The sequence below is a fragment of the Procambarus clarkii genome, chromosome 21 (genome assembly GCF_040958095.1).
Source record: "Procambarus clarkii isolate CNS0578487 chromosome 21, FALCON_Pclarkii_2.0, whole genome shotgun sequence".
NCBI lineage: Eukaryota > Metazoa > Arthropoda > Malacostraca > Decapoda > Cambaridae > Procambarus > Procambarus clarkii.
In genome coordinates this window covers 27,775,770-27,795,342 of record NC_091170.1, presented here as the reverse complement: position 1 = coordinate 27,795,342, position 19,573 = coordinate 27,775,770, and the positions used below count along the sequence as shown (strand labels likewise).

The window sequence follows — 19,573 nt, the reverse complement described above, 5'->3', positions numbered from 1 at the left end:
AAAATTGACCTCTTATATAATGAAATGGGTTGCTTTATCATTTCATAAGAAAAAAATTAGAGAAAATATATTAATTCATGAAAACTTGGCTTATTAGGCAAATCGGGCCTTGCATTGTAGGCTGAAAAGTGAGTTCTGGCTACTAGGTACGACATATATATATATATATATATATATATATATATATATATATATATATATATATATATATATATATATATATATATATATATATATATATATATATATAAATATATATATATATATATATATATATATATATATATATATATATATATATATATATATATATATATATATATATATATATATATATATAATGTGTGAGTGTGTGTATATCCCAACCCGCACCAACTAAATGAAAGTGGCGACTTTTCAGAACAAATTGTTTAGCCAATATAAGTCTCACAACTCTAATTATAAGCTTAATGTATATTCGGCTTTACACTTGCTCACTCCGGCCACAACAATAAAGATTTGTATAACTCAGTTACGAATAAAGCTAAATCAAAATTTAAATGTAATGTGATGAAAGGTACAATATAAATAAATAAATTGATACAATTGATGTAAACTTATTGAATTAAAAATAAAGTAACCCGCACATGGGAACGTTAAGAAAACAATTATTATTTAGTATATATATATTATTAACATGTTTTCCTAGCCTTTCAGAAAGACTTTTCAATGATCTGCCAGAACAACTGAAATCAAACTAGAACTTTTCTTTGATGCGAGTTTAACGTCCAAGTCTGCCTGTGAGTGCAAGCATGAAAGAAAGATGCAAAGTGGTAGCTGGAAGGAGAATTGCGACTTAATTCACGAACACTTTCAAGATGCAAGTTTCTTGAGCCTTGCTAGGATGTTGCACAGTCTGGTTCTGCATGGAGCCTCGCTTGAGTGTTACAAAATGGTTCTGGAACCTCGCTAGGGTGTTACTCTATGGTTCTGGAGCCTCGCAAACATATGTGTCAAGGAGAAGATTTTTCATCTATTAATCTATAGATATATAAGATGTCTTTTTCCTATCTGTCCTTGGTTGGAAGCCAGACGCTCCCCCCATACCTATACTGAAAGAGGTCAGCCATGTTACCCCCACAGACCTTCAAGAAGTTGGTTGATATGAAATGTGGAACCCAAAGTCCGTAGAGTTGTTTTTTTGTTCAATATTAGTGTATTCAGCCCAAAATTTGCCAGTGCAGACTACTGAATATATCGCCCTGCATGAGCAACCATCCTGCGTAATGGGGATTCTTAGCATCACGTAGCTAGTTTTTTGATACTCTGTAATCCCCTTCATATAGTCTAGGGTAGCAGCACAAATGCAAATGTACCTAAATGTGTCAATTAAAAAAAGTGAATTCAGATACTTACATGCAAAAGGAATGTTCAGGAGAAAGATATACATACTGGGCCCAACGTTTTGGTCACAGTGGTGTCCACTGGGTGTAGATAAAATGGTTATAGTTATGGGGTGTGTTGGGGAGATTGGGATGGTGCATGTGGAGCAGACAGGGAGGATGAGTGGAAGAAGATTGGAAGGTTGTTTCCTTTAACTATTCCTGACTCTCGAGTAGTTTCCTGTAACTATTAGACCCGAATATTTCCCCCTGTTATTCTAACTACTGCTGGTGTGATATTAACTCTGGCGATTATGTTAATAAAGTTCATCAATTATCGGTTAGTGTTGGTTATTGTTAGTTTATGCTGGTTGATGCTTAGTTAATTAATCGTTAATGTTGTTTAATATTAGATAATTGTTGGTTACTGACTGATAACTTTGGCTAATTATTTGTTTGTTTAATTTGACATACTAACATTCCTAATTATTAATCAGTGCAAATATTTCAACAAATAATATTTTATACAACGAAATGCATGAATCCGTCAATTAGTCAATAGAAAATACACCCAAAAAATTTACATATTAAAATTTGTGATATCTCCCAAATCGGCGAAAAAGTTCATTTTTTAAAAACAACTTTAAACTGCAGAAAAAATTATTATTTTTGCTCAGCATTTTGTTGAAATGAATTTCACAAAAGAGTGATTACAAAATTCTCTGAACTTTTCACCAACAAAATATTTAAGTCTGGTAACTTTCAACGTCGCTGGTACTGGAAGCGAAACCTCAGTGGTTTTATAAACAAAAGTGGTTGTAAAACCCCAATAGGTGTATTAGAATCAGTGGTTGTATCATCGTCTTTGGTTGTATTAACCCAGTTACTGTATTAAACTCTGTGGTTTTATTAGCCACATTGGTTGTAATAACTCAAGGGGTTGTACTAAGTACAGAAATCAGGGACAAAAGTAGCGGAGAGAGAGAGAGAGAGAGAGAGAGAGAGAGAGAAAAAAAAAAAGAGAGAGAAAGAGAGAGAGAGAGAGAGACAGAGAGAGAGAAAGAGAGAGAGAGAGAGAGAGAGAGAGAGAGAGAGAGAGAGAGAGAGAGAGAGAGAGAGAGAGAGAGAGAGAGAGAGAGAGAGAGAGAGAGAGAGAGAGAAACAGAGAGAGAGAGACAGAGAGAGAGAAGGATGTGGGTTAGGCAGGAACGCGAACAAAGGCGCAGTCAGTTTCAGAATAAAACATGAATTACCAAGCCATATTTTGCATTCCTCAAAGAATGGAACAGTGGAGTTAGGTTAACATGGGAGAATTAATTAAATAAAAATATGATCAAAACCCAAGCTAAACTTTCAGAATGGAATATATCAGACTTTTGAGCCTGGGAAGTTTTACACCCGCTGACAGAACGCAACCCGTCCCCCTGACTAACAGACATTTCCACACATTGACGGACCGACTAAAAGTGACAGACTCACACAGGGTCTCGCGGCTAATCAGAGAGCGCTCGCTATTCGCAGTCCACGGAAGAGGGTTTGATTCCCAGCCGAGATAGAAACAAATGGTTCAGAGTTTCTTTTATCTGATGTATCTTTTTATTTAATAATCATCTGATATCCGAGAGTTAGACCGCTGTTGCAGATTACATATGGCTTCTTTTTCTGCTTTCTAACTTTGGCATATATGGACGTGTGTGTGTGTGTGTGTGTGTGTGTGTGTGTGTGTGTGTGTGTGTGTGTGTGTGTGTGTGTGTGTGTGTGTGTGTGTGTGTGTGTGTGTACTCAATATCGACCTTTACCCTCTCACGTTCTCGGTCGTATACAGCAATAACTCTTTATTTTAATTCTCCGGCGCACAAAAGATTTATATTTAGTTAATTTAATCTTGCTTTGCCTTCACTTCTCTCACCTATATTTGCCTGAAGACTTATGTACAGAGAACGTTGAGAGAAGCAGCTGGTGTCTCTCACAGTAAAACACGATACCTAACACCACAGGTTCGAATATATATATATATATATATATATATATATATATATATATATATATATATATATATATATATATATGGCTCCTCAGATATGTAGCTCCTCTGATTAGTTACGGTTCGTCTGATGAAATGATTCTCTTCTGATGGGACGTGACTACTCTGACATGTGACTTTTCTGATGATATGAATCTGGTCTGATGAGATGAGGCTCTTCTGATGATATAAGGCTCCTCTGGTGAGATGAAACTGCTGTGCGAGTATAACACGAAGTCCATAAAATGTTTCCTGGCCATTTAGCTTCTCTGTCCGTTCCTCTCTCAACAATAAGTTACAACACATGACTCCCAGATAGATGTTCTCATTGCACGAAAACAACAATTTCGACGCTCGTATCATCCACAATATGCAGAGTAATTTAACACACGTTTCAGTAAAATGTTGGTGACGAAACATACCGTTATATCTGCAATTTAAATATTCTGTAGCTGAAAGTTCAGTTCTAGCTTCCAACGTCGAAAGTAACTAAAGCAAGCGATATATATATATATATATATATGCGAACAAGCCTGAATGGTCCCCAGGACATATGCAACTGAAAACTCACACCCCAGAAGTGACTCGAACCCATACTCCCAGAAGCAACGCATCTGGTATGTACAAGACGCCTTAATCCACTTGACCATCACGACCGGACATAATGAGGTGATAGCCGAGGCTATTTGAACCACCCCACCGCCGGCACTCGGATAGTTATCTTGGGCATAGCATTTTACCAAATCACCTCATTCTTTGGGGCAACACGTGAGGAACACAAACATTCAGGCTTGTTCGCATTTGTGTTCCTCACGTGTTGCCCCAAAGAATGAGGTGATTTGGTAAAATGCTATGCCCAAGATAACTATCCGAGTGCCGGCGGTGGGGTGGTTCAAATAGCCTCGGCTATCACCTCATTATGTCCGGTCGTGATGGTCAAGTGGATTAAGGCGTCTTGTACATACCAGATGCGCTGCTTCTGGGAGTATGGGTTCGAGTCACTTCTGGGGTGTGAGTTTTCAGTTATATATATATATATATATATATATATATATATATATATATATATATATATATATATATATATATATATATATATATATATATATATATATATATACATATATATATATATATATATATATATATGTATATATATATATATATATATATATATATATATATATATATATATATATATATATATATATATATATATATATATATATATATATAGACTTTGCACATATAAATAATAATAATTGTTACAAATGCAACAGGCATCCCCTATTCATATAAAAAGATGTTCAGCAGGTAAAGAATATAGACAATATAAATAATTGACAAGTCACTTAAATAGCCTGTGACAGGGACGGCATATAGACACCTCAGACACAGGCAAGTAGCACCAAAACACCTGCGAGCGAGCAGAGAGGGGAATATATCACAAGATCTTGGCAGGTGTTGTCAGATTTCAGCGTATATTAACCTGTCAGTCACCTGGTGCCCGCGGACTCACTTCCATTCCTGCTCTTATTCTTATTTGGATGGAAAAGGAGAGACGGAAGGGGGAAAGGGAGGAAGAGAGAGAGAGTGTAGAAAGGAGAGAGGGAGAAAGTTAGGCAAGGAGGGAAGAAGAATGTAATGCAATGGAGGGAAGGAGGGAGAAATAAAGCGTTTGGCAAGGAAAGAGAAAAAGAGAGAGAGAGAGAGAGAGAGAGAGAGAGAGAGAGAGAGAGAGAGAGAGAGAGAGAGAGAGAGAGAGAGAGAGAGAGAGAGAGAGAGAGAGGATAGGATAACGAAAGGGGTGAACGAAGTAGGAGAGGGGAGGATACGACTGATTATGTAATATGATACAAATTAGGATGAAACGACCAGTTTTGGCAAACAAGAGAGAGAGTGAAAAATGGAAGGGGAGAAAACATATTAATGAACCGAAGAGAGGGAAAGGTGATAGAAGATAATGAAGTGAGCGGGGAAATGAAGGAGGAAAGTAAAGGGAAAAAAACAAGAAATAGTGTACGAAGGTCAAAGTCAGAATGAGAATACGTTGAAGAGATGTGAATTAAATAAAACATGACAAACAATGAGGATCTGGAAGAAAGAAAAAGAGATAAAAACAGACAGACGAAAGAATGAATAAAGTGATAAAGATATGTGAAGATGAGAGAAAGAGGAAAGAGAACACGATGAGGGTGTGAGGAAGAAGAGAACACAATGAGGGAATAAGGGACAGGAGAGCTAGCAACAAGCCTGGCCAGCAACATCCCACTTCACATGACGGCTGGGAAATTTCACTTCTAACTGGCACTGAGAAAGTTGTTTACCTTAGTCATGGCGTTTATTGTCCCGCCTCGCTACGTAGCCTAGATAAGTCAGTACCGCACACACTCACACACACACACACACACACACACACACACCAAAGAGCCAGAGCTCAACCCCCGCAAACACAACTAGGTGAGTACACACACACACACACACACACACACACACACATGGAATTCCAGTCTCAGGAATCTGTACACCAGTTGATTGACAGTTGATAGGCGGGACCAAAGAACCAAAGCTCAACCCCCGCAAGCACAAATAGGTGAGTACACACACACACAGGTATGCTACCTGACTAGTCCCAGAGCAGAGAAATATGAGTTACGAGGAAAGGCTACGGGAGCTGAACTTCACGTCCCTGGAACACAGAAGAGTAAGGGAAGACATGATACACACCTAAAAAATTCTCATGGAAAGTGACAGGGTGGACAAAGACAAACTATTTAGCACAGGCGGAACACGAACAAGGGGACACAGGTGGAAACTTAGTACCCAAATGAGCCACAGAGACATTAGAAAGATTTTTTCAGTGTCAGAGTAGTTAACAAATGGAATGCGTTAGGCAGTGATGTAGTGGATGCATACTTCATACACAGTTTCAAATGTAGATTTGATAGAGCCCAATAGACTCCAGAATCTGTACACCAGAAGATTGACACTTGAGAGGCGGGACAAAAGAGTCAAACCTCAACCCCCGCAAGCACAACTAGGTGAGAACACACACGCACACATCTGGAAAAAAAAAGAGAATTACTCCAGGGTTATAAGACAAACAGAAAAGTATCAGCTTACTGGAAGAGAGAGCTGATACTATTACCCCTTAACCCTTAAGGGGTCCTGTACACCTGTTGCAGAATGCTTTTGGCAGTATGGGTTCGAGTCACTTCTGGGGTGTGAGTTTTCAGTTACATATATATATATATATATATATATATATATATATATATATATATATATATATATATATATATATATATATATATATATATATATATATATATATATGCAATTGACGATCACAAAACACTGATCATTTTATGCGGAAAATCCACAGAGAAATATGAAATGAGGTGAACGTTTCGGCTTTGTTAAAGCCTTTGTCAACACCAGACTGACTAATGAGTCAGTCTCAGATGAGACTGAGTCAGTCTGGTGTTCACAAAGGCTTTAACAAAGCCGAAACGTTCACCTCATTTCATATTTCTCTGTGGATTTTCCGCATATATATATATATATATATATATATATATATATATATATATATATATATATATATATATATATATATATATATATATATATATATATATATATATATATATAATATTGTTCACAGTAGCGTGACAGTAACACAATAGTCTGAGGCAGCAGGATGAACGTAACTCACAGATAACCACAAAGGACAAATTAACTGCGGTAGGCTAGACAGCTTCCGTGTAAATCCAGCCTAGTTTTCCATGTTCCTCCTGTTCCTTCCTTTGTCTCTCCCACCACGCATTCCTTTCACCATTCATCACTCCAATCACCCATTCCTCCCACCATGTACCTCCTGTTGAATGTTCAACTGCGTCTCTCTTGCACTGTAGTGTAAAGGAAAGAGAAGCGCCAGGTAGATGCCTCTCACCCTCTGCTCTGACGTAGGCGCGCCGGGAAGGAGGCGCCATTAAGGCACTCAAGAAGCAAGTTTTAAGTGTGTTTGCGGGAGACGTGGAGTGCCGTTTTCTGAAGGAGCTCGTTGGGTATGTTGACCTAGCTTCTCCCGAGGCTCTGGAGAGGGGGGGGCGATTAGACGGCTGAGAAACTGGCTTTGGTATGCCTGTCTGTCTGTCTCTTTTTTTATATCTTTCTGTCTCTTTCTGGTCTTTGGTTTTATTTGGGTGTGGTTTATTTTTTTGTGTGTGTTTTAATGTGGTTCTTTGTTTTTTCACGGTCTGTCCTTTTCTTTTTCAGTCTGTCTGTCTTTGTTTTCATCCTTTTATTTAGATAGTTATAAGCAGTTTGTGGCAGAAATCAATATATTTTCTCTCAATGTCGATAGTTAGGGTTTCAAAACCTGCGTTCACACACACACACACACACACATACACACACACACATACACACACACACACAAACACACACACACACACACACACACACACTCACACACACACACACACACACACACACACACACACACACACACACACACACACACACACACACACACGGGGCCTGACGGCTGAGTGCACAGGGCTCGGGATTCATAGTCCTAGGGTCCGGGGATTGATCCACAGAAAAGGCGGAAACAAATGAGAAGAGTTTCTTTCACCCTAATGCGCCTGTTTTCCTAACAGTAAATAGATACCTGGGAGTTAGACAGCTGATACTGGCTGCTTCCTTGGGCTTGCAACAAACAGGAGGCCTGGTCGAGGACCGGGCCGCGGGGATGCTAAGCCCCGAAATCATCTCAAGATAACCTCAAAAGGGGTAGCCAAGTAACAGAGTTAGATTTGGCATTGAAAACCATGAAGAGAAATCGAACCTGCACAACAGGGTAATCCCAAGCACACGCCTTAAGTCACTCGACCTCTACGTGATAAATACAATGCAACCTGGAATGCTACTGGATCCTCTAGGGATCCTGAGGCTTAAATTGAAGCCAAGTCAGGGTGTCACACATTGCCCGCATGCACTATGGCTATGGTATATAGAAGCTCCACCACACCGCTTCTCGTCAATTGCATAAGTAAATCACATTAACGTGATGTATTAATGAGAAAATTTATGTGTCAATAACGTGATTTATTTGTGCATAACTTTAATGTTTCCTGAGTATATTTTATATATGTAAATTATAAGACCTATATAATTTAACTTATATATTTATATGATGGGGTTTTAATCACATTCTCTATATGCTCACATGTGTGGTCTAGTGTAAGCCTACTGGTACGTCGCTAGAAACTAGGGAATATAAGGAATTGTGGGGGTGAAATATTGAATGTTGATAAATAATATAGAGGATAAACTTGTATAGATATTATATATAGATAGATAAACTTGGATAAATAATAGGATATACGACACAGGTGATGGTGTGTGACCATCACCTGTGACCTCATCATCTTCCCCTTCGTCACCTGTGCACTACACATCACAAATGTATTATATATCACACGTGCACTACACATTACATATGTATTATACACCACCTGTGCACCACAAGTCACCTGTACACTCAATACACACACACACACACACGTCCGTCTTCCCTGTGGTCAAGGTCTCCATGACGCCACCAAACATCGACCCGGCAGACATTATAGGTCCTGGTCTGATGTATTGCTGCTCTAAGTCACCATATTAAGCATTCTTGGTGGCAATTTTTCCTCGCGTCAAATAAAACTCTTTTAACCAGCAAGTACTTTGTCTTGAGTCTGGAAGCGTGCTGTTGTACCTGGGTCGATGTTCATCACGTATTTAGCTGTTTCATCTTGAACATTTTTACGTTCCATTTTATTGACACAAGTTTTCAGTTGCTGCCTTTGGAATTTTGGTCACTACCGAAACGGAATTCATATGGTCTGTCCAGTGATGTTACTGGAATTATGGGGAAGGTGAAGTGAAATGTTGATGTGTCTCATGATGTGTCTCATGATGTGTCTCATGATGTTGCATTCAGCTTAGTGTTCTCACCTAAATTTTCTTGAAGGGTCGAGCATTAGCCCCTTGGCGCTGCCCCCTGGGCCACTTATATATAACATTCAGTATCCTGCAATGAGCACAAATTTCTTTGTGACACCAATTTGCACCAGGGGAGATTCTGACCAAGCCTGCTACCCAAGCCTGCGGCCATGGCCTGCCGTCCAAGCCTGCCATCCAAGCCTGCCAACCAAGCCTGCCAAGCAGCCTGTCGCCTTATTATCCATCCTGTATTATACTCCATAATAGCTATACGGTAACATTACTCTTGATTACACACCAGCAAAAGTTATACACGATAAACATGTCATCCGGCATCTTTATACAAGAGTTCTTCAGCTCTCATTATTAACGCAAAGAGCGTGCAAGTTGAGGTCTGCTCGGGCCCATACTCGAATAGTGGCAGAGCAGAGTCCCAGAACGTGTAACTGAAACAAGATATTGGTGACTTTTAGCTACGATTTGTAAAGAAATTGGCATTCAGGCTTCGTGGTAGTGATAACCATTGTTTATGTTTCTGTACATGGCTGCTATCACAGCTTGGGCTCACTGGCAGGATGGGGTGGGGGGGTTGTGGCTGTGGGTGTATTTACTATTTGTATTTAATATATGTGCCTGCTGAATCGAGCTGTTAGGTCCTCGACCTCACCTTTCTAAACGTCGCTGTAGTCATTCCTGATATTTTTTCCTCCATTATATATACTACTTATTTGTTTCCTCATATGCACACACACACACACACACACACACACACACACACACACACACACACACACACACACACACACACACACACACACACACACACACACACACACACAATAAACTTTCGATCAGGATATCATGAAGGTACGTGAAGGCTGCAGACTCTTTATCGAAAGGTGTGACACTTTGGCACAGCTCTTTCTTAAGTTCTCTAGGCAAAGGTCAAAACAAACTTTGAGGAGGAATAAGTCATTTTCTGTACTTTGGAGACATTAATAATTTGGCACCTCTCTTACTATTTAGGGGACAAAAATTGTCTTATATGTGTTATGGATTTGGCCGTGTACTGTGTTCGACTTTCTACGCTGTTTGATGGGAGAGAAGCTGTAGAACTTATGTTCCACCGTTCAAAATATGAACTTTGTTCTACCGTTCAAAATATGAACTTTTGTTCTACAGATCAAAATATGTGGGGGTGCACAATGAACTACCGCTCATAGATGAGCATTAGGTACAGAATGAGATGTCACCCACATAATGACTATGGGCTGCACACTGATTGACCTCTACACACTACACACCTATTGACTAACGGTTAAAAAAGCAGAACCAAAAAGGCGAAAATGAACACCCTGCAGCACAACTAGGTGAGTTCAGGGTGAGGATAGTGGACATAATCAACTACCACTCATAAGATGATTATGGGGTGCACAATAAACCACTACTCACATGAACAGTATGGGGTGCATAATAAATTAGTACTCATGTTTAATTTTTCTTTAATATTAAATTTATTTGGTAGTTGCCATCTTTGTGAAAGAAACCTTCACTCATCACACCATCCTTGTGAGAGGAAGCCTCCCTCATCACAAGCTCCAAGTTAGGGTAAACTCTATTCAGCACACTCTTCAACTATATTTTTGTTAGTATACCTCATCCATGCTTTCCGAATGTCTGATTTCTCTGACAAACTTCCCAAATACCTGGTGGATTATGTTGTGTTCACTCATCCACTTTCACCCGTGCAACGGACCTATTGGATTAAGCCGTGTTCTATCAAATCATCAAATAGGGAAATGAGCCGCGTCTTGAGCAGCGGGTTGTTCTCCAGCTGCCTTATGAACCTTTCATTCTTTTCCTTCCGGAAGGCTTCGAGGCCTCCATCCATTACCTCGCTCAGGTCTGTGACGTTCTCGTCAACGCACATCGCCAGGGGAACCACATATAGCCCCGTCAAAAACCCGAACAGATTCTTCCTTCGGTACTCCAGAAGTAATTCCTCGCTGCTGTAGGGCAGGGCGCTCCCACCCGCCTCCAGCACCGAGGAGAAGGACTCGTAGTAGGCCTTCAAGAAGGTGGGTAGATTATCCCTCCTGTAGGCACCGTCGAAGCTTGAGTACATAAAGAAGTTGAGGTCAATACCAGGGGAGGTCAGGCAGCATTGTTGGAAGTCTAGAAGGATGACGTCCACTGGCGCTCCGCACTCATTGTACCTGTTCATAAATGTCATTTTTGCACATTAGTTTGCTAATTATGCATTCAGATTGTTTTTATCTAGTTATTTATCATCTGTGAGTGGTGTTTATAAATGAGTTGACTGGGTAAAGGGGTGAGTTCCGTCGGTATATTTAAATGTATTTTGTATTAGTTATTGAGAAATTTTGAATTTATGGTTATTTTACATGAAAGATTTAAAGGGTTTTTAAGGCAACAAATTATTCGAGCCTGATGTTAACTTCTCGGATCTTACTTGTTTCCGTTACCACACCACTATCATGCCACCTGAGTCACTTTTACTGTTAATAAATATAAACAAATTGTTTGACAACTAAAACTAAGGAATATTTAAAATTAAAACAAAACAAAAAGAAAATTAAATAGATCTTATGGTTTTGTATTAATATCACATCGATGACAATGGAAGAGAAACCTGTGCTGATGTTCCTTACATGTAGAACACAAGTTACTACACTCAGAAAATCTCACAACCCTAGAAAGTCAGAGATAGTCCATGTTACATATTTTAATATTGAATTAAATTAGGATGGCCTTAGGATCCAATTTTATGATTAGGAAATATCCACTACTGTGATTGTCCAGAACTTGCTGGGACAATCGAGGAGCATCCTAGCACTTTGCCTAAAACCCAAATACAGGGATTGAATCCCAGAATGAAATTGGGAAAATGGCATAGAACACTACAAAGTGAGAACTTATGGTGTGGTTGACTAGACGGCCTAACTGACCCACTCATTGCTAAACATATTTCTGAAATTACTAACTGTATTTAATTGCAAATTCTCAAAAGAATTAAATGCCGTCGATATAAATAGAAATTGTAGCAAGCTCTGTATTGAAGGGGATGGGTGGGAGAATATATAGATTAATGGCTGACAATCTAATTTTTAATAAAACCGCTGATACTGTATTGGTTAACCATCTGGACGGGTTAACAATCTGAAATACCAAAATTTTTAGCCTTCTAGAAATGTGTATAAAAATTTAGGAATTAGTTATTGAAAATAATAATTCCATTGTCATAAGGTTGGATATAATAATTATTTTGCATCATAAAGCGTTTCAGTAGTGCTCGGTTCAACTTGCTAACATTTCTGTCAACTAAACGGAAATCCTCGACCTTCCACTTGGGTTGGGGAAGACTCTAAGGATTTGTTGTGGAAAGACAGATCGAGTATGCTAGCAAGTAACTATCTAGGTAAAGTTCGGTGTAATATAACTGTATGGCAACTGTATCACAATCGACCTGATAATGGTCTACAACGGTTCGAAACGTCGCCGTTTCTTCATATTCTGGTGTGTGGTTTGATCATCAAGTCTTCAGCCACGTTATTGTGACTCATCGTCTGCATGACTGTATGGCACCTGGATGCGCTGCTTAATAAAACGTAATTTAATATTATTCAAATTGCTGATGTAAAGTTGACAAATTAACAGAAGAAAGCATTGTAATATAATCCTTGAAAGGGATATGAGAACAAAGAGCTGGGATATGAAAATGGAACAGTGCTCGACATATTTATATCATAAGAGGTCGAAGGCAAACCATGCAAGTTACGGGGTGAGAATAGCTTGAGCTACCTCATCCCTTTGTGTGTATTTATACCACAACAAACTTATTTCAATTTCAACATATAAGAAGCATACCCGCCGCTGTACCGACCAGTTCAGGTACAGTGATACTGACTCGTGAGCTGCACAAAAGGTTATCCATTTTAAGTGATTCCACTTTTTCGGCCAGAGGATTTAGTGACCATTATGAGAAAACAGTTATTGATAAACATAGTTTCATATCTTTCCCAAAATTAGGGCATTCATCTAAAAGATGTGAAACTGTAAATAAAACTAATTCTAACCTGAAAAGGAAATTGTTGAGCCAGCAGTCTCCGTGGCACAAAACATCAAACGGGTCACTCCTCCTCGTCAGCTCCCAGTAAGCGTTGCTGCACTTCGGGGCAAAGTCTCTAGCCCAGGTAACAAGATTTTGGCAGCCACCTATTTTCTCCATGATATAAGACATGCGTAGTGTGGCTGTTTCCATAAATATAAAGAAATATTCAGAATCCTTCAGCTCCTTAATTAGGAAATTGTACTTATCGTTTAATGATTCTCTTAATTTTGACTGGACTAAAACAGACACAGCGTGAAGCCGGCCTATTTCCCTAAGTACCAGGAGAGTGTGCGCCGCGTCCAGCCCCATCTTGCGGTCAACCATCTTGAAACCTCGTCGACGTAAGTCATTGAAGATGATTACCTCCTCGTCCTCCACCATGTTGATGAAGAAGCAAGTCGGTGTCCTCAGGGACTCTTCACCAACGCTGACCAGCTTGGCATTGAGGAGAGGAACCAGATGCTCGAAGAACCCCGCCTCAATTCGAAGAAGAGCAATTCGCAATACATAAAGATGTGCCTGAAATAAGGCAGTTGGTGTTAAACCAAGCTGCACCAGATGAATTGAAGATTACCTGAGATGAGGAGAGGAGCCATCTATTAGAACACACGAAAAAGGCTGCTGTACCAGACAGACTCTCAAGAGGGATACTAAAGGAATCGGACGATCAATGCATCATTGAGACATGCATGCATAACATTTTTTGAAGAACTAAAAATATGGGCAAACAACAAAGTGCTTAGCATGAATAAGAGCAGCACGAGAAAATATTAGAAGAAGCTAAAACTGAGACGAGCCATGTGTGTGTGACTGTGATCCAGAGGAATAAAATGAAAGTAGACGAAGGTGAGGCTGACTCCATACATAGAAGCAAGAAGCAAGAGATTCGTATGCTAATGTAAGAAATGAACGGCGATTGGAAAGCGAAGCCCAAGTGTTGAATCTCGCACTATAGCATATATAAGTGAGTATATATTGGTGTGTACATAAGTATATATAAGTATATGCTTGTATGGCTACAATGAATGCCAACAATAAAATTTTAAATACTGCACTATAATTCCAGTCGTGCTAATATTTTAACAATAATTATACTTACTTTCAACTTCCTCGAAGGTGCAGCGTTGTAAACTTGTTTGAAACAGATGTACACACACTCGACCCCGGCTGACCACTGCAAACAGCTGACCTCTGCACAATGTTTACTATGACGCACTGATGACTGTTGACCTCACTACACCAATGAAAAACTGCACACAGTTGTACTCTCCCGATTGCCGAGAATTGCTAACTGCTGAACACTGCTGCCGTCTGGCACCCAAGCCGTGTTTCCCTGGAGACGTCCCGCTATCTGGTGACACAAGAACGGGTTATAGTACTTATCTCCCAGAAATTTCTAACGGTAATTGTTTCTTTATCTAAAAAAAAAGCTAAGCATCATTAGAAATTAGATTTAGGTTGCCTGAGGCTCCAGTATTCCGGGGCCACGTCTACCCAGTAACCAGGCAAGTGATCGCACCCTTATATAAGAGGGTGGTTAAGAAACAAGTCAGTGAGCAAGCATAAAATAAGAATGAATGCTGACTGGGAAACAGTCGGCTTACACAACCGAATGGTACCAGGCTCGATTACCGGGCAAGATGAGAAGTACGGACACGTACGCTTGCACTAGAAGCTAGAATGCGTTAGGCGACTGTTTTGGGTTCCATTATGAGGATGAATGGACGTTAGCCTAGGGGGGAACTACGGTAAGTCTAATTGTCATCCTGTCCAGGATAACAGAAAATTCAAGTACAAATCATTTAGTTACCCGTGAAAGAGTTCGTTTTCTATCATCGAATTTAGAAGAAAATGAATATAAATGTTATGATAAACTTTGACAGGTTTCCATCTATGGATCATCCAATAACATCAGCAGACTTCTAGATGTTACTACTGCTCGGTTACAAGTATCTCGGAAATTCTCATTATCTGTTGATGTAAACCTGACCAAATGTAAACTGTGTCAACAAAATTATTCGCACACCCTCCGTCACTATGTGATGGAGTGCGAAAAGATACGTTAATTCACAGACAATTCTATAAAAAAATGTTCCAGAGACCTGTAAAATATTTAATTCAAAATGATCTACTACCAGAAATCTTAGCCAGTTATTCCCAGTTTGGTAACTGTAGGTAGTAACTAAGTGATTGTAACCTATCCACCGCTGCCCACTGGATGTGGGGCGGTGTGCAGGACAAACATATCAATTGTGACACTAGTTCTCCATATATGTCAGTTGCTTAATTTAGAAACTGTACTTGTGGTCGATCTCGAACCCATTGGTGATGTGACGATGTGAATTGAATTTTGTAACTAGCTCATCAAGACTGTAACTTGCTTAGCTAGATGAATTGTGGGGTTCAGTCCCTGAGCCCATTATGTGCCTCTGTAACCCTTTTCACTAACGCCCACAAGATGGGTATGGGATGCATAGTAGTAGTAGGCATCCATCAGTCTCAGGAGACTATGGATTTACGCTCTGGTTGTCGTTCTGGAGTGGCCTCACCAGGGCGCAAAGCCAGGGTAGGTTGATTCGGAGGAGAAACTGTTACCCATGCAGCAGGATCTCCTTCTCCGCGGCGCCGGAAGTCTCCAATGGAAAGGTAAAACACCAATACGATATGTTTCAGCACCGTCGCAGGAACTGTGAGCTCCGGAGTTGACTTCGAAGTTGGTGAAAGATGGCGCAGGGACTCCAAACTCGGAGACCGCCGGGGTCGGGTCCGGAGAAGAACCACCCCATTATGGGTAAGAACGACCCCAGCCTCGTGAAGCAGAACTTTGGTCACACGACCCCCGGGTGGTGGACGTCCCGGTCCCGCACCTACGGGTTCCAGACAGAGATCGCCACAGCCCCTTTTCACCCGAGGCCGGCCTCCTTCAACACCAAGCAGAAGGAGGAGTGATAATTATTAATTATTATAATAATAATATAATTAACTAATAATTATCACTCTTCCTTCTGCTATTTCTTAAAAGAAGAAGAAGGAGAAGAATCTGTTGGGTGCACAGTTGAGCTAAGACAAGGGTTGTACACCAGCACTAAGACGAATTCTTAGTGCGGGTGTACAACCCACACTAAGGAGTGTACTCTTGTACTTAGAAGTTGGGTGTAGACACGTATTGAGGCGTAGCTTATAAACTTACCCCAAGTTAGAACATAAGCAACGAGGAAGGCGTGTCTGGCAGATATGTGAAGAGGACTGGAGATCCGGTGAGCAGCGTCCACCAGGAGTGGGAGAAGCTGGAGTGAGGCGAGAGCTGGTGGAGTCTCCCAGGTACACTTACCTGCATATTCCACCTGTTTTATTTCACAACTTTAAGCCAGGGACCGGTTTGTTTACGATCGTGAGTTAGAATCAGAATCATCATAAACCTTTCACATGGCAGTTAGTTTTAGGTTCGACCGTTCATTTACAATAACTTTAGGATAAGTTGGGATATACGTTAATATGTAGTCGTATAATATTTGTTTGCGAAGACCGATAAATATAAACTTGAACTTCTAAACTTTATTTTCATTTGGGCTTCCTGTGGATGTTATTCATATTCATTATCAAGAGAATAAATATATTAACACGTTATAAGCATAGATGAAAAGATAGTTATTGGGAAAATCTTTAAGCTATACCATGATCATTTTAGCTTTAAGTTATCATTTTAACATATAAAAAGGATCATTTATATAAAATTTAGATAATAAAATAAAATAAAAAAGAAGTTTCGTAGTAGTCCTGCACACCACGATGAGCATCATGTGTGAGGTGGTCAGAGTGATGCTGCACAGGAACCCTCCTCCAGCTGTGCTCAGTCATGCTACTCAGTCATGCTGCTCAGTCTAGTAACTTCAAGGATGAAGTTGAATGAGTGAGCCTTGGGATAGTCAATTAAGTGCCTACGTTGTGGCCCCTTAATCACAGGCTGTGGAATGCATGGGTTGAGTAGTTTCTTGAGTACTTGCTTGTTCTGTTGCTTGCTTCGAGAGTAGCCAGTTTCGTGTTTGTGTCCAGAAGTACTCAGCTGAGTACATGCTCAAAGGAATTGTCTGCTGAATACTTCAATCGAAGAGTAGTTAGTTGAGTGCCTGTTTCCGTGATTTGTTTGTTGAGTACCTCCTTCGAGAGTAGTCAGTTGACTACTTGCCTCAAGGAGTAGTCTGTTGAGGATTTGTTTCTAATATGAATCAATAGAGTGCGTTCTTCGAGAAGTAAACAGTTGAGTATTTGTTTCGAGGAGCAGAGAGTTCATTGCTTACTGACAGGATTAGTCAATTTATAAAATATATTATTATTCTGCTGCCATACATTCAGGTTTACAAGTTTTAAATATAAATAATATATTACCAATGTTTTATTTTCTTGAGAATATTTACGCAATGATTGTCAGATTCTCTATTCTTCCTTAATATATTCTTACAGTATTCTTGACCTTTCAAATGATTCTTAATTGTTTTCTTGCAATGAAAATAAAAATTTAAAGGAATTATAAAACTTGGAGATTACATTAATATATAATACGAAAATCATTGGAACAGGACGGGGATCGAACCAGTGAGGATTTTCTTGAATAATATATAATAGAATTCTTGTATATATAATCTAATAATATTCTCCAAGTGGTTGGGCGGCGTTTGATAAATCCGTCGCGTGTCCCCTTCAAGAACTACGTAGTCACGCTGGCTGAGCAGTATCTCCTAATGTCTCACATCTGGTATTTTCTCATCAGTAAGGAAGGGATGTTGTTAAGAGGCTAATGCTCCTATTATATTACCTCAGCCCAATTTACATACAGAGCTGGAAGGGTCGACTTGTAAAGGGTGGATTTAAACATTTCGGGCCTGGTTCTGTCTGGAAGACGGTGTTCTTATGTTTTGAACTGCGCTTAGTTTGTGTGGTGCAGAGTGGAATGACATGCTGCATGGCTTTGTTTGGTGTAGGAGGATGTTTGGCGGTCTATGGGAGAGTGTTTGGCTTTCTTTGGGAGTGTGTTTGGCTTTCTTTGGGAGTGTGTTTGGCTTTCTGTGGGAGTGTGTTTGGCTTTCTTTGGGAGTGTGTTTGGCTTTCTGTGGGAGTGTGTATGGCTGTCTGTGGGAGAGGGTTTGCTTTTCTGCGGGGTAGAAGTTATTTTGCAGCGCAACAAAGTTCTGTGTGGTTGAGAGTGCAGACATGTGTTGTATCCCTTGTTTTGGAGTGGTAGAGGGTGGAATGGTAGGATGGTCTGCTTGGGTACGTGAGGCAGAAAGAGGGATGAGGTAGAGTGAACGGTAGTGAAGGTAAGAGTGGTCAGTGTTGGGCTGCGAGGGAGAGAAGGCCACAGGATAATCACAATTAAAGCGAGATCCGTTATTCGTTTTCAGTTGCTGCCTCTAGCCTGTCGTTGTTTGCTCTCAGTCCCTCCAACAGACCACTTACCTTCTCAAAATGTGTTCCCCGTTCACTGTGCTCAAATATTATGGTCCATATATACTAATGATGAAAGACATGCTATAAAAAGCCTCGTCCTCGAATATCATGATGATTGTCAGTTCTTAACTTATCTCTTACATTATACAGATAAGAGGCAGTTATAACACGGTCTGGTGTAGCGCACTGGGATGTGTGGTGGGATAGTGAGGATGGGGAGTACTTGGATGTGTGGTGGGATAGTGGAGATGGGGAGTACTGGGACGTGAGGTGGGATAGTGGGGATGGGGAGTACTGGGATGTGAGGTGGGATAGTGGGGATGGGGAGTACTGGGACGTGAGGTGGGATAGTGGGGATGGGGAGTACTGGGATGTGTGGTGGGATAGTGGGGATGGGGAGTACTGGGACGTGAGTTGGGATAGTGGGAAATGTGGTGATGACGAAGAATCAATAGAGTCGAATTATTCTAAGTGTTGTGGTGTATGTTTAATTGGCCCTGTGTTGTGGCGTTGAGTTGAGCGTTGTTTGTGTGGGGGAGAGTAGTGATTGTATGGGGGAGAGAGAGTTAGATAGATTTAAGGAGAGAGCACTAAGCCAATCCGACTATACAGCAC

At 40.2% G+C, this 19,573-nt stretch overlaps 2 protein-coding genes across 2 annotated transcripts in view; one reads left to right on the top strand and one right to left on the bottom strand.

Moving 5' to 3' along the window:
• LOC123748238 (uncharacterized) overlaps positions 1-19,573 on the top strand; it is a 121,943-nt gene that overhangs the window by 83,541 nt on the left and 18,829 nt on the right. The window lies entirely within an intron of this gene.
• On the bottom strand, positions 10,872-13,987 carry LOC123748234 (uncharacterized). Its single transcript, XM_045730423.2, has 2 exons — positions 13,479-13,987; positions 10,872-11,597 (listed from the first exon to the last, which is right to left on the bottom strand). Exons 1-2 carry the CDS (start codon positions 13,892-13,894, stop codon positions 11,138-11,140), a joined length of 876 nt encoding a protein of 291 aa, XP_045586379.2. The 5' UTR covers positions 13,895-13,987; the 3' UTR covers positions 10,872-11,137.